Source organism: Artemia sp. Qi Xiang Cuo, chromosome 17 (genome assembly GCF_049724085.1).
Source record: "Artemia sp. Qi Xiang Cuo chromosome 17, ASM4972408v1, whole genome shotgun sequence".
In the NCBI taxonomy this organism is placed as follows: Eukaryota; Metazoa; Arthropoda; class Branchiopoda; order Anostraca; family Artemiidae; genus Artemia; species Artemia sp. Qi Xiang Cuo.
The window spans coordinates 48,386,783-48,401,422 of record NC_142810.1 but is presented as its reverse complement, the minus strand read 5'-3'; the positions used below and the strand labels follow the sequence as shown (position 1 = coordinate 48,401,422).

Sequence of the window (14,640 nt, the reverse complement as noted above, 5' to 3'; positions counted from 1 at the left end):
CTGATCTGTTCTCGGTCTGATCTGATATGTTGGTTGCTTTGGCCACCCCTGTATGAAAACCTTCTAAACATTCTAGCAAATGCAGAAACTAGGGGCTCAAAAACCAAACTTTGGTCTGGTTACACATGAACTAATTTATAATAGCCTGCAGACAGCTTGCTTTGCCACAATACCATTGCGCTTTTCCTTCCATGCCACCAGTAAATACTCCCGAACGTTTATTAACAAGTATTCGAGCGTTCCTACGACGAATTCATTTAATAAAATTGTCTTATTATCTTGTTATTAATTCTAATAGCGGTTATAACATGGTTGTCACTCTTATCAGATGTGTGGTGGTTCTATACCCCCTTCGTAAATATTATTTTTTTTTTCTATTACCTGGTATCTATCCAGTCATAAGATCTATAGTCGAGAACTGGAAAGTAGGGATGTGGGGTATTTCAAAATTTACACGACCCCATTTATAACAAAACATCCATGATTAACTCCAATTATTAGAAATCATCAAACTTTAAAGTTCACATTTGCAATGTAACTAATTACATATATTCGTCCGGGTCCTGGGGGTGAATAATGATAGATTGCCAAAGATCATCCTCGTCAGCCAACCGTCTAGGGCCAAGCAAAATGCAGGCCGTCCCCAAATGGGGTGGGGGGATGTCGCAAGGAAAGATTTAAGGGAAATGGCAACTTCCTGGAAGGGTGTAAAGAGGGAGGTTTTGAATAGATTGGGATGGACGAGGAGCATCTGTAGTCGTGTTGGCCTCAAGCAGCTTGATGCTGCATTGAGTTGTTAGTTTTAGTAGTTTCATACGAAGAAGTATTTCAATCTTTGTTCAAAAAGACTTTTTGCAAGATTTCACTTGAATGAAAATAGCAACTAAGATACTTTCATAAACTACCAACCCCAACACCGAAGTTCTATTCTGGGGATTCTATTTCGATATTCATTCAGGTAATTGTTTAGCTTATAAATATAGGAGGTAAATTCAGATACTGAAGATGAATAATATAAAAAAAACGCGCGAATGTGACCGCTTCATTCGAATGTAATAACTGAGAATTTATCGAAGTCAAAACTCCTCACAAACTAATTTTACTCTACTCATGATCTGACCTATCAATCGGGAAGGACGCATCAATGATTTTTTTCCGGGGGAGGGGGATTTTTTCGGAGGTTTTGTAAAAAGAAAGTCTTTAAAAACTATTACGAATTTGTTTCTATGCATTTTGTTACGTTTTTACGAGGCGAACAGAAATTTCAGGGGGAGGGAGTTAAACCCAGTAACCTCCTCTCTGGATACGGTATTGTAAACCGCCTTTCTCAGAAAAAGAAGCTGCGATGTAATGTCCGTCAATGGTCAACTCTCGGTATTTAGATCAAATAACGGTATAAATTGATAACTGAAATCCACTTATCTCCGAAACAAGATTCAAAAAAGTGAACACACGAAAAAAAGACGTCATAAAAGGGAGTTGCCTTTTACCTCACCCTACCCTAAGGCAGCATGTCCACCTCGCCCAGTATTTAGCCTCATTAAGTCTATTCCGATCTGGTTATTGACTTCGCACGTGTATGAGCTAATTTACAAATTCTAAAAATCATTTTAAGAAGAAACACTGTATTTAAAACTTTCTTGTTCCGTAAATTAACAGTTCGGTTGGGTTGGTTTTCCGTCTCTGAACATACGTTGTCAATAAATCTCTTTCCATAATGACATTGGCAGAGGAAGATTTAATCACAGCCCTTTTTAACACGGTATTCCCTTCCCTGTTAATGGCGTTCTAGAACAGCTATAAAATGCATAGCAGAAAATGAAACATGTTACAAAGCTCCAGCAACGGGCCTGGGAAATCTTTATTCACGATTGGCCGTCACTATCTTAGTTGAGACACGTGTATTCAAGCTTGTTAAAAAATACACAAGCTTTGTATATGATCGTTCTTTAGTTGCTACATAGAAAGACCAGAAGGCCTTTTGACACCATAAAAGATTTCCCTGTCTCGTCCACTGAACACTTTTTTAGTTTGCATGACCAAGCTATTTAGAATTAAGCGGACAGTCTTACCACAACTAGCATAGCTTTGATAATGGATTCGAATAAGCGACATAAAACTGAAAGCCATCTAGTCTCCCGAAAACCTTAGAAACGTTTTAAGCGTTAAACATTTTTTAACGTTACGCTGTTTTTACAGCGTTTTGCTTAACAATTAGTAAGAGATTATAGGTTTCCTTTGTTTTAAACTCGCGTCTCAGTTAGCTTTTTGGACTTTTGAAACATTGGAGATCCCGTATCAATTTTATCAGATTGCTTGGAAGCTCCCTGTGGTGCGAAAAAAATTGCTAATGAGCCCTTTGTCTTTGAGACTGTCAGCCGAGATTGAGACTCGCAAAATCGCATTTATGGTATTGAACGTTCCTAAGCTCGGCTGATCCTTCAAAAGATATAGTCCACCGCTGTCATGCCTAAAGGTCATATTCGATATCACAGTTCTTATACAATTGCCGAAAACTGTTAGCTAAGCTGCTATCAGAAGGAGGAATAGCAGAATAGTCTAGGAAAGTTGTGAAAAAAAAAGGGTGAACCTAAAACAAATTGCTATACAAATGATTCTTTCACTACCCAACCCAAAAATATGTGCTGATTCTGAATCAAAAAAGTTTACCGCTCTACCTCTTTCACAAACTTAGTTTTTTAAGGTTGAATTTGAGGTTGAGGCAAAAAATGTTGATTGAGTAAATACCAGCAAATGTGATAAGATATGTCATTTCTACTCTTTTTTTGCTGATGAACATGATACTAAATGCTTAAAGTAAAAAGAATTGTCTGGGGCTTGAAGCTTTGAGAGTGGGGTTGGAAAATATGTTCTAGGAAAATTGTGAAAAAAGGGGTCACCCTCAAACAAATTGCTATACAAATGACTCTTTCACTAACCGACCCAAAAACATGAGCTGATTCCAAATCCGAAAAGTTTACCGCTCTAGCTCTTTCACAAATTTGAGTTTTTTAGGTTGAATTTGAGGTTGAGGCAAAAAATGTTGATTGAGTAAATACCAGCAAATGTGATTAGATATCATTTCTACGCTCTTTTTTTTTCTGATGAACATGAAACTAAATGTTTAAAGTAAAAAGAATTGTCTGGGGCTTGAAGCTTTGAGAGTGGGGTTGGGGAATAGGTTCTAGGAAAATTGTGAAAAAAAGGGGTCAACCTCAAACAAATTGCTATACAAATGATTATTTCACTTCCTAATCCGAAAAGTTTACCGCTCTAGCTCTTTCACAAATTTGAGTTTTCTTTTTTACCTTGAATTTGAGGATGAGGCAAAAAATATTGATTGAGTGAATACCAGCAAATGTGATTAGATGTGTCATTTCTACGCTTTTTTGCTGATGGACATGAAACTAAATATACAAAGTAAAAAAATTGTTTGGGGCTTAAAGCTTTGAGAGAGTGAGGTTGGGGAAAAGGTTCTAAGAAAATTGTGAAAAAAGGGGTCACCCTCAAACAAATTGCTATACAAATGACTCTTTCACTAACCGACCCAAAAACATGAGCTGATTCCGAATCCGAAAAGTTTACCGCTCTAGCTCTTTCACAAACTTGAGTTTTTAAGGTTGAATTTGAGAGGTTGAGGCAAAAAATGTTGATTGAGTAAAATACCAGCAAATGTGATTAGATATGTAATTTCTACGCTCTTTTTTTCTGATGAACATGAAACTAAATGTTTAAAGTAAAAAGAATTGTTTGGGGCTTAAAGCGTTGAGAGAGTGAGGTTGGGGAAGAGGTTCTAGGAAAATTGTGAAAAAAGGGGTCAACCTCAAACAAATTGCTATACTAATGATTCTTTCAATACCCGACCAAAAAAATATGTGTTGATCCCGAATCGGACACAATGAACAATGAGAAGGGTTAAAGTGTGATAGGACATTCAAGTCCTTCTGATCAGAATGATCCTTTAGGAACTCCTTTAGGAACAATTGCAAACAGTGTTAGGCGGTTATTTACTAACCGTAAAAACGGCAACTACGACCTATTGGGGTGATAGCGACAATTGGATTCATGGGGTCTTACAAAATGTTGAGTGCACTGTTTATCTGATATAATCGATCTCAGAATCTGTACTTTCACGGCGTAGGCTAATGTTACCACGCAAAAGCAATTAATATTGTTCTGGGCAAACTTCCTTTGATATTTTTAAGAAAATACTAGAATTATATTAGTAAAATGATTAGGAATCAGCTCACATGCAAACTCTAGTAAATCTCTGAAGGATTCGTTAAACTATTTCATGGTATATATATATATATATATATATATATATATATATATAAAAAAAAAAAAATTTGAAGGAAAAATTGTTCGGGAAGCGATTGTTTACCCCACAGATCATCCTCAAACGCCAATCCTCCCGTAAGACGGCAGATACGGTCACAACTGAGACCAGAGCCAATATTTTTTTTTTTTTTTTTTTAACTCAAAAGACACTAAACAACTTATAAAACTTCTACAAAAAGGCCAAATTTTTAATTAACAACCAGTTTTTAAGATCATTTTTTCGGAGGATTTCTTAGGACATGGACAATTAAAATTTAAATTTGAATTAAGGCGCGCCCTTGGACTGAAAAAATGACTACGGTTATCTTATTACCAAGCATAGATTGTTGCCACTATGCTACTTTAAGGTTTTTTTTTTTTTAATTGTTGGCTGAAGTGAGTCAAGTAACTACTTGTGGCCTTTTTTTAATCTATAAAACCACTACAAACGTCTACTAGCCATAAGTCCTTAGTAAGAGTGAAAAAATAGGGAGCACAAATGGGAGGGGGGGGGGGTGCTGGATAATATTCCCAGGGAAACGAGGGGTAGGGATTAAAACACACAAAAAATCTTACCTGGAGAGTATCAGGAACAAGAGCTACTGCGGATGCAGCAGGGATATTAACCTGTTCTAACGTCACTTGGGGATACTTGTTAGACGGAAATTTATCCCTCACAATTTCTAGCGCATGGTCAATTTCGGATTTTGTCCCTTCAATAGAACAAATTTTAAATTTCCTTTGGGCGGGATGCTTCTTTATTAGTAGACTGGCACCGGTACGCGTCTGAAAGACAATATTTTTTAGTTATTTTATATAATACATCAAATTATATAACACATATTATATAATTATATTATTTATTGTCAAAATTATGAAAATGTACTATACTTCCTGTTTTGTCACGTTTGCCCATGTCAAATTTGTTCCACTGATATTTAAAGTTCTTTTACTTCTTAAAACCTGTCAGTTCAAGATTGGATTTTCTTGTTTTAAAGTTTTTACGATAAAAGCTTAGACAATGGAAAAAATAAGTCGCGTGGGTAATATCAAGACATATTATAATGTTAAACATGATAATACATCCCAAATTATCAGTTGCTACAGTACACTTGCTATGAGACTGCACTTGCACTGGTGAAGGTGGATCGAAGTTAAAGTTACTCTATAGCAATGATTACGATTATGTCATCTAGTTTACTATTAACGTGACATCTTCCACTGGAATATACTCTTCAATCTTTTGAAGAGTATTACTCTTCAAAAACCAGCAACGATTATTTATACTCTATAATCTTTAAAAATTCAATAGCTTCTGTATCAACTGAAAAGCAAATTCGGTCACTCAAAATATTACTATATTTACAGGCGTTGACCAATAAAATTTCACTAGAAGCAGAATAAGAATTATAATATATATATATATAAAATATATATATATATATATATATATATATATATATATATATATATATATATATATATATATATATATATATATATATATATATATATATATATATATATATATATTTCTTTTAATATTTCATATCTAGGTCGCCTTATTTAGTGATTTAATATTTCAATTACTATGGGCTGTAAGTTCGTTCTTTACGATAATCATTACATCCTCCTACCTTATTCGAGGACGACCTGCTTTTCGTTTGGCCCTAACGAGTGGCCAACAAGGACAATCTGTCATCCTTCATTAGCAAAACTTGTCAAAGCCATCTCATCCTTTCTCTCATTATGGTCCAATAAAGCGGGGTTGAACAAGTTAGGCCCGTTCTTTTGCACTAAAATCTTACATTTAAGATCTCACATCTTTCTGCAAATATTTCCGTTCTTTTAGCTCTTCTTTGTTCTGAGACCTTACAGCTCACTGATGTTAGCAAAAATGTGAAGGACGCCATCTTTTTGCCATACAGAACAATGATGAGAACTTTGATGATCTCATCATTGTTCTTAGACCGCTGATCAGAGCAGAATGATGAAAGACGTTTGCAAAAGAACGCTGTAAGACGTAAGGTCTTGGTCTTAGTGCTAAGATTTCACTTTTAAGCGTTTTTTGTCAAAAGATGTAAGATCTTAGCACAAAGATGAGTAAAAGATCGGCCCTATTTTTTGTATAGCTTACTATTTGAGATACGTCAGCTGGACATCCAAAACAATAGGTAGGCAATTTTTCTGGAAAATATCTAGCGACTCGTTTTTCGTTTTTCGAAGCGCCCACGATTCAGAACCATACTTGACCACTGCCATCACTGTGGCTACAAATACTCTAATCTTGGTTCGCAGAAATATCTTTCTTTTCCTCCAAACTTTTTTCAACTGTGAAAAAAACCTGGCCTTGGCTATTCTACTTTTACCATCTCGACTGCACCCACTGTCTTTACTAATAATACTACTTGGGTGCGTGAAATTGTCCAACTGCCGCGGTGGCTGCAACCTAGTAAAGGGCGAACACGACCACAGTATCGAAAAATAGCCTAAAACCCCTAAAAATGGTATCAGATCAAAACAAAACGTGCATCATCGGAAATACCTTGGCTTAAATTCCTAAACCGGAAACTTAGTCCCTTGGTTTGAAGAACAGGGAAAATCGCATACAAGATGATAAATGACGTCACAAGCATAAGTGACCATCCAGTAAAACTATAGTATGTCAGTTGTTCTGGCGTCAGCGCCAATGTAAAAGGCTGATAGGTCAAGTCAGCGATGATATTTGGAAAAACGATAAGGTGTAACAATTAGCTTTTAAATGAGTCTTTAAACAGCTCTTTATGATGTTCCAGTGTCTCGAGATTGGCAAAGAAAAAAGGACACATCACTGCTGCCCATGCAAAAGTGATTAGTTCTTTTTGTTAAAGGAGGGGGTTAAAATTTCCAATGGCGATTTAAAGGGTGATATTTTTAGTTTGATAAGACACCATTTTCAAATCACATGCAACTGAGTGGCGCGGGAGTTGAAGGAAGTGGAAGGGGCTAAGCACTTTAACGGTAAAGCTGACAAAAAAGCCAAGCTTATATGAAATTTCCATCACCTACCCGAGAGCTTATTTAAAGTATACTACTGTTGCCTGCACCAACTCATTGCTGGCCGCTCTTGTACAAGATCGGTTCATTACTTAATTTTATGTCTGTTTGATGCATGTGCATATGTTTATTGATGCATTGTGTAATGGTTTTAAATTAACCGATTAACGTCTTTGCTAAATAGCAACTTTTCTTCGTCACTGATTGAAGAAAAATGTTCTATTGAAGACTTAGGGCAGACAAATAAAATCTTTATCCTTTTTTTCATTGGGCGTTCGGAATCCATTACAAAATAATTTCCCAAAATATATTTTCAGACATATTGAAAACAAATTTAGGCTTGTGTTTTTCACAAACGTTCCAACACTCCTTTCCCTGAAGCATATCCTATGGCCCTTGACTCCCCGAATGTGGACGCCTGTGGTCCCCAACCCGAATAAAATGCGGGAGCCACTCTTCTGTATAATAATGCACAATTTGAACAATATTTTGATTACACAATTTCTCATATTTAGTACAGTCAAATATGCATAATTATATATTTATCTATCCTTTTTCCTCTTTGCAGAGCACGGGCAGTTGAAACATCTCATATTCACTCCATTGTGGCAACATTTTGTGAATTCGGCTTCTTCTTTTATTTTCTTTCAGTCATAAACTCACATTTTCCTAATTTAGCAATAGAGCAAAACAAGGTTTTACAGTATTTTGCAGGAATACTTTCTCCTTCAACAATTTAAATTAGAAAAAAAAATATGCAAAAGCTACATTACATAGCCGAAAATACGACTTCATTCTGGTATATAATAATTAAAACGGGTTAAGAAGTCACTGAGTTGGTACTTAACACTGTCTCCGCATAATTGTCAGCCCCCTTCTCAATTGAGCCTTTATCTTTTTCGCAATCTAACTCGTCATGTGTCAGTTATGTGTAAGCACGTGCGGGGGGCTGGGGGGTCAAGTGTGCGCTCTAAATAAAAGTCAAGAGTTATCTTATTTTCTCTCGCACTTTTCCAAACAACATCACCTTTAGATTCACCGTTTCAAAATGGTTTTTGCCCTCTCAACGGGAAAACCCCTAATAAGGCACCTAGTTGGTTATTACCAGCAGCGTTTTATATTGTCGGTTTATATACATGTGCATGAAGTTCTTTAACAGTGGAATAGAGCATTTACGGTCAATTGGGGACACTCCCCCCCCCCTAGATTTTTCGGTCTCACTTTGATTTTTTAAATATCTTGTATTATCGTTGGAAAATGCCTTTTGGATCTTTCATAAGAATAACTGAAAAACAAATGACAAATTTACGCCTTACACTATATTTTGAAAAATTCACCCCCCCCCCACTAATTTTCATGCTGGATTCTCCAAACATTGCTGGATTCTCCAAACAAAAATATTTGTACGAATGATATCTGCTTTTATTTTGCGCTGACGCAAAAGTAAGGAAAATAACCCTAAGATACAAACCACAGCTGAGTAATAATAATATAAACTGCCTTACTTCCTTTTAAAAAAAGCCCAGAAGGGTTTCGGAAGTTGTCAAGAACGATTTGCCAAAACCATAAAACGAAATTTGAGCCTATTGGAAAACCAGTCCTTTTATCAAAACCAGTCATTTCACCAGTCACAATGATTTCATGAAGTTCTAAGAGTTACTTGTCTGATTGGATTTGTTAGTTTCCACAATTAGCATTTCCATCAGGAATATCCAACCGGCTTTGTCTAATTCTCCTGTCTTACGTTTTTCAACCCAAACATGGCTATTTTTATACCATGTGGTTTTTCTCTTAAATTAATAATTTTGATGAGAAAAAAAAATGTTTCTTGTAAATTCCGTCGACGGAAAGTATATAAAGTAGTAAGACAGATGTGTAAAAGATCAGACCCGCAATACTTTATCCCCCCCCCCCTATTGTGCAAATAAATAGCCCAAATTTGTTTCTAAAGTATTATATTTTTATCTTACTTTGGTATATTTCATTAGGATCGAGCGTCACAGAAACATATTAGAAAAACCAGGGACGTTTTCCCCCGGGGGTCCGGGCCTACGCCCCCCCCCCCCGAAATCTCACAATTTTTTTCATTTTCCCATAATTTTCTGATTTTTCTCACAGAATAATGGGTTTGAAGGATTTGCCCCCCCCCCCCCGAAACAAATTGGGCCCCCCGCAAAACAAATTCCTGCGTATGTGCCTGAGAAAACACTAGGTAGGTCGTCTATCATACAAGTTCCCCTAGGGATTTGATCAAAACACTTAGCATATTACATTGATATACCAAAAAATTCCACTCAAAAACATTCGAGGATTGTGAAAAACTAGGGTTTTGATCAAAGCCCTGGAGATTTGATAAAATCACTAAGACTTATCCACTGGGCAGTTAGTCAAAACCCAAAGGATTTGAGCATAACACTAATCTTATAATAATATATTGGCATAGTGTTGCCAACAATTTGAAATAAGCTATAACAGTTTTGCAACTAAATTATACCGCAAGGGATGAATTAGTACCAGCTGAATAGCAGGTTAAAAATTTGCCATAAAAAGAAGAAATTTTTCAATAAACTAAAACTTGAACAGATATCCAAGGCAGAAAACAGTAATAAAAACCAGAATATTCCGAAAATTTTGTTTTGTGTCAAAAAAAAATCCAAATGTATCGCATAGTCCAGGACCTCTAAATTGCACCAAAAACTGTGCAAATGTACCGCTTTGGCAACACTGGCTGGCTTATCCCTTAAAGAGAATAATATAAGTCATCTTATGGCCTGAATCAGTTCACCTTATCCTTGAAAGAATAAATAAAAAAAACAAGTTTTTTTTAACTGAAAGTAAGGAGCGACATTAAAACTTAAAACGAACAGAAATTATTCCGTATATGAAAGGGGCTGTCCCCTCCTCAACACCTCACTCTTTACGCTAAAGTTCTTTCTGTTCAAAAAAATAGACTTGTGAGAACGTCAAACTTTAGCGTAAAGAGAAAGACGTTGAGGAGGGGACAGCCCCTTGCATATACAGAATAATTTCTGTTCGTTTTAAGTTTTAATGTCGCTCCTTACTTTCAGTTTAAAAAAACTTTTTTTTTTTATTTAATTTTTGAACGTTTTTGAATAAATTCAGGTTTTGATCTTGGCTCACAGTACATGAATAATTAAAACATAATTTTCATATTAATTTACTTTTATCTAGTTAAATGGCTTTCTCGAAAGTTGTTTAATTTTATTTACGAACACTTTTATTAGTAATAAATATACATAACTTACGAATTAACTTACTTAACGAACTTCTGTATTCATACATTTTTAATACGTATATTAGGGGGTTCACCCCTAGCTAATACTTCGCTCTTTAAGCTAAAGTTCAAACTTAGTTCCTATTCTTTAAAAATGACCCCTTAATAACAAAGGCCGTTAATTAGAATAAATAGCTCTTATGAAGTACTAAAAAATCTCTGGCTTAAAGAGTGAGGTATTGACTAGGGGGTGAACCCAATCATATATGTAATATTTTCTGTTCGTTTAAAGTTTTTATGTTGCTGCTGTTGCAGTTGAAAAACTTGTTTTTTTATATTTAATTTCTGATCTTTTTTTAAATAATGCTGGGAAGACCGGCGTCCCCTTCATAGCAATGTCCCTTCCCCCATGAAAACTTCCTTTATGGAAATATCCTCCTACATAACCCCCGACCCCAGGCACGTACGCACGAATTTGTTTCGGGGGGGGCAATTTGTTTCGGGGGGGGGCCAAATCCTTCAAACCCATTATTCTGTGAGAAAAATCAGAAAATTATGGGAAAATAAAAAAAATCGTGAGATTTCGGGGGGGCCCAGGCCCGGAGGCCCCTCTCCCTGCGTACGTCCCGGCCCGACCACCCCCCCCCCCTCACTACCAGAAAAAATCTCCCCTGAAAACATCTGTACTGTATACTTCCCAATAACCAATACTATATGTTAACATTGGGTGAAGTTCATAACTTTCAGCCCTCCTCCCGGGAACTTCGGGGGATTAAGTCATCCTAAAAGATATACTCTTTTTTGTCACTTAAAAAAGGCACTAGAACTTTTAACTTCCATTCCAATGAGCCCTCCCACGATATTCTAGGACCACTGAGTCGATACGACCACCCCTGGGGGAAAAAAAATAACAAATAAACACGCATCCGTGATCTTTCTTCTGCCAAAAAACGTAAAATTCCATATGTTTGTTGATAAGAGCTCATAACCACTAAAGTAGGGTTCTCTGATAAGCGGAATTTGATGGTGTCATTTTTATTAACGTTCTATAGCTCTTAGGGGGTCTTTCCCCCTTTTTCCGAAAATCAGCCAAAATTTCTCAGGCGCGTAACTTTTGATAGGTAATATTAAATTTGATGAAACTTATCTATTTGAAATCATCATTAAAATCTGATTCTTTTTATGTATGTATTGGTATCAAAATGCCGTTTTTTAGAGTTTCGGTTACCATTGAGCCGGGTCGCTCCTTACTTACAGTTCGTTACCACGAAGTGTTTGATTAGCCATAAAAAAATGAAATGAATTACGCTTGGAGAGGAGTAGATCTATTCCTGAAATAAACTTAAAGAAGGCATAATAATAAAGTTGATTATTCGGGCAATAGAAACTATGAAATTATGTGAAAATTGTGAATGTCTCAAGATTTTGATAAAGAGGGTATGGAATCGAAGGGGTACATATCTAGGGATGAAACTCACGTTTGTCCAAATCTGTTTTTGTGAAATTATTAATTCTCGCCACTCTCCGCCATGAAAATTGTTACCATGGTAGAATGTTACCATGGTACTCAAGGCCGTATCCACGGGAGAGTTAGGAGGTTTGACCCCCCGTCCCTCCCGAAATGTTTGTCCGAGTTGTAAAAACGCAACAAAATGAATTTAATCAAATATTTTTTATGTATTTTTTTCAAGTTTTTTTGTACCCCCCCCCCCAAAAAAAACCTTTTGTTATTTTGTTAGGGACATTGCCTTGAGCTGGTAGAATGTTCTTTTAATGGAACTCTTGCACAAGTTTCCATGGCAACTCCTCCGATACAAAGTTCAGACAAAAAAGGAAAAGGAAGAAATTTCCGTGCTACTCCAAGAAAACGAGGCATTCATGTGCAATCCCTGTTAAATAGAAACTTTAGTAAGTATTTTAAATAGAAACTCCCGCACAAGTTTTCAAATTTGACAAACTCTAGGGTATTGTTTTTCATCTTAATTACCTTTATTCGCCCTGTAGATAATAATATTTTTGGTAGATAATAAACAACGTACATCGAAGGACAGCTCCCTGGGGAACACTACTAAAAACCTTGGATGGTTCAGAACAGGTACGTTCGCCGCCTGTACTGAAGAGTCGGGACCATCTGTGCTCTACCAACCAGAATTATATTAGCCAGGCTACTATTCCGTTCGTGATTTCTACTGCTATAGGAACATAGAACACAGTCGGTTGCGTGGGACCTTAGCAAAGGTTTTCATCAGATCCAGGGGAATTAAATCGATGGCGTGTCCTTTGTCGAGTAGTTAACTTATCAGCTCGTAGCTATCAAGGAGGTTGGTTTCAACAGACTTTCCTACAAGAAAAGCGTGCTGATTGTCCGAGATGAGACCATTTTGGAGAAAGGTGCGGGAGAAGCGCATCGTTGAGTATCCTCTAAGTTCCTATACGACACGTGATATGAGACTGATACGTCTATTCTTTCCGTTTTTGATCGATCCACCTTTTTAATATAATTGTAACCTGGGCTGATTGACAGGGGAGTCTGAAGTTCTGAAGTTGAAGGAGTACGGGAATAACTTGGCCGAGACGGGGGCAACTTCATTAACTGATCTTTCAGCACCTGTGGGTGGATGTCGTTTTGACCAGCAGTTTTGTTGGTGTTGAGACTTCTTAGTCACTTTTCAGCCATAGAGACCGTTTCGATACTACAAGTCATTGGTCCAGATTTTGGACTGGAGGAGGGCTTAGGCTTAATCTTGGCATTGGTCCGTAATTTCAAACCAAACTGTTTCGACAAATGGCGAGCTGATTCTATAGTTGTCTCTCCTATGATACACATTTTGTCTACCCTTCTTCAAACTTAAAAAAAAATCTTAAGCACCCCATAGCCATTAAACTGCAATTTTTTCAGCCAGGCCCAAACAGTATTTTTCAATGTATAGTCTTCTCCAAATCTGAAGAAAAAATTATCTTACTAAGGACCATACATCGCTCTTTACTAGGTGATAGTCAACCCTTCGACGGGGTGTTACCATTACATCTAACCGTCACAAGTACTAAACGTCTTTTCGTCGACAAGGAAAATCCGTCAGAACCACTAACCGTCGGAACGTCGACAGTCATAACATCGACAAAATCCGTCAAGACATTGACAAAGAAATTTATAAGTTTATATAATAGTAATAAGTATATAATAGTTTAGAAACAAATTTCGGCCATATTAGCACATTGGAGGGTGGCGGTAAAGCATAGCATATATTAAATACGTAACCTAAACCACTATCTTTTTCGACCCTAAACTACAAAAAACTAAAGTTTTAAAATTTTAGATGTTATTATAGATTTTGTCGATGTCCTGACGTGTCGATGTTATGACTGTCGACTTTCTGACGGGTAGCGATTGTGACTGTCGATGAACTGACGTGTCGATGCCCTGACAGTAGTGGTCCTGACGTGTCGATGTCCTGACGGATTTTTTGTCGATGTTATGGCGGATTTTGTCGATGTCCTGACAGTAATGGCCCTGATGCCTTCCCCCCTTGAACAATGACAATATATTTTTAATATCGCATGCATCTACTTCCGGTATTATACTCACCTCTTTCACAGAAGTTTGTCGATTTCCAGATTGTGCTAAAATTGTCAACAACAAGTCAGATAATATACAACTGTCAACTCTGTCTCTTAGATAAATAAACATGCTAGGGAAAAACATCTTTTTATCAAGCCTAATTATTTGTAATACAATGTCATCAGTTCCATTCGTCGAGTTTTATGATAGCCTTCATGCAATTACATAATTCTACAAATTCCTGAAATAAGATTTACCAAAGAGAAGGTGTGCATTAGAGGCACAATATGGTTTTTGACAAATACCAAGATTTAACTAGCGCTAATTTGAGCCAATTTGAATTTTGATAGAATTTAATATTTGGCTGAAAAATTATATGGAAAATTCTGATTGGGTAAAATCAGCGCCAACTCTAAAAATTATATTTAGTTTGGAGGTATGGGGCCACCTCAAAATTGGAGCCCAAAAAGAGGATTTTTTATGATTGGCT

At 36.6% G+C, this 14,640-nt stretch overlaps 1 protein-coding gene across 2 annotated transcripts in view; it reads right to left on the bottom strand.

Annotated features, from left to right (window-relative positions):
- spoon (A-kinase anchor protein spoonbill) overlaps positions 1-14,640 on the bottom strand; it is a 141,620-nt gene that overhangs the window by 45,599 nt on the left and 81,381 nt on the right. For both annotated transcript variants that reach the window (XM_089103546.1, XM_089103545.1), the window contains one exon: positions 4,897-5,106. In XM_089103546.1, the coding sequence (XP_088959672.1) occupies positions 4,897-5,106 (210 nt within the window). The remainder of the gene's footprint in view (positions 1-4,896; positions 5,107-14,640) is intronic.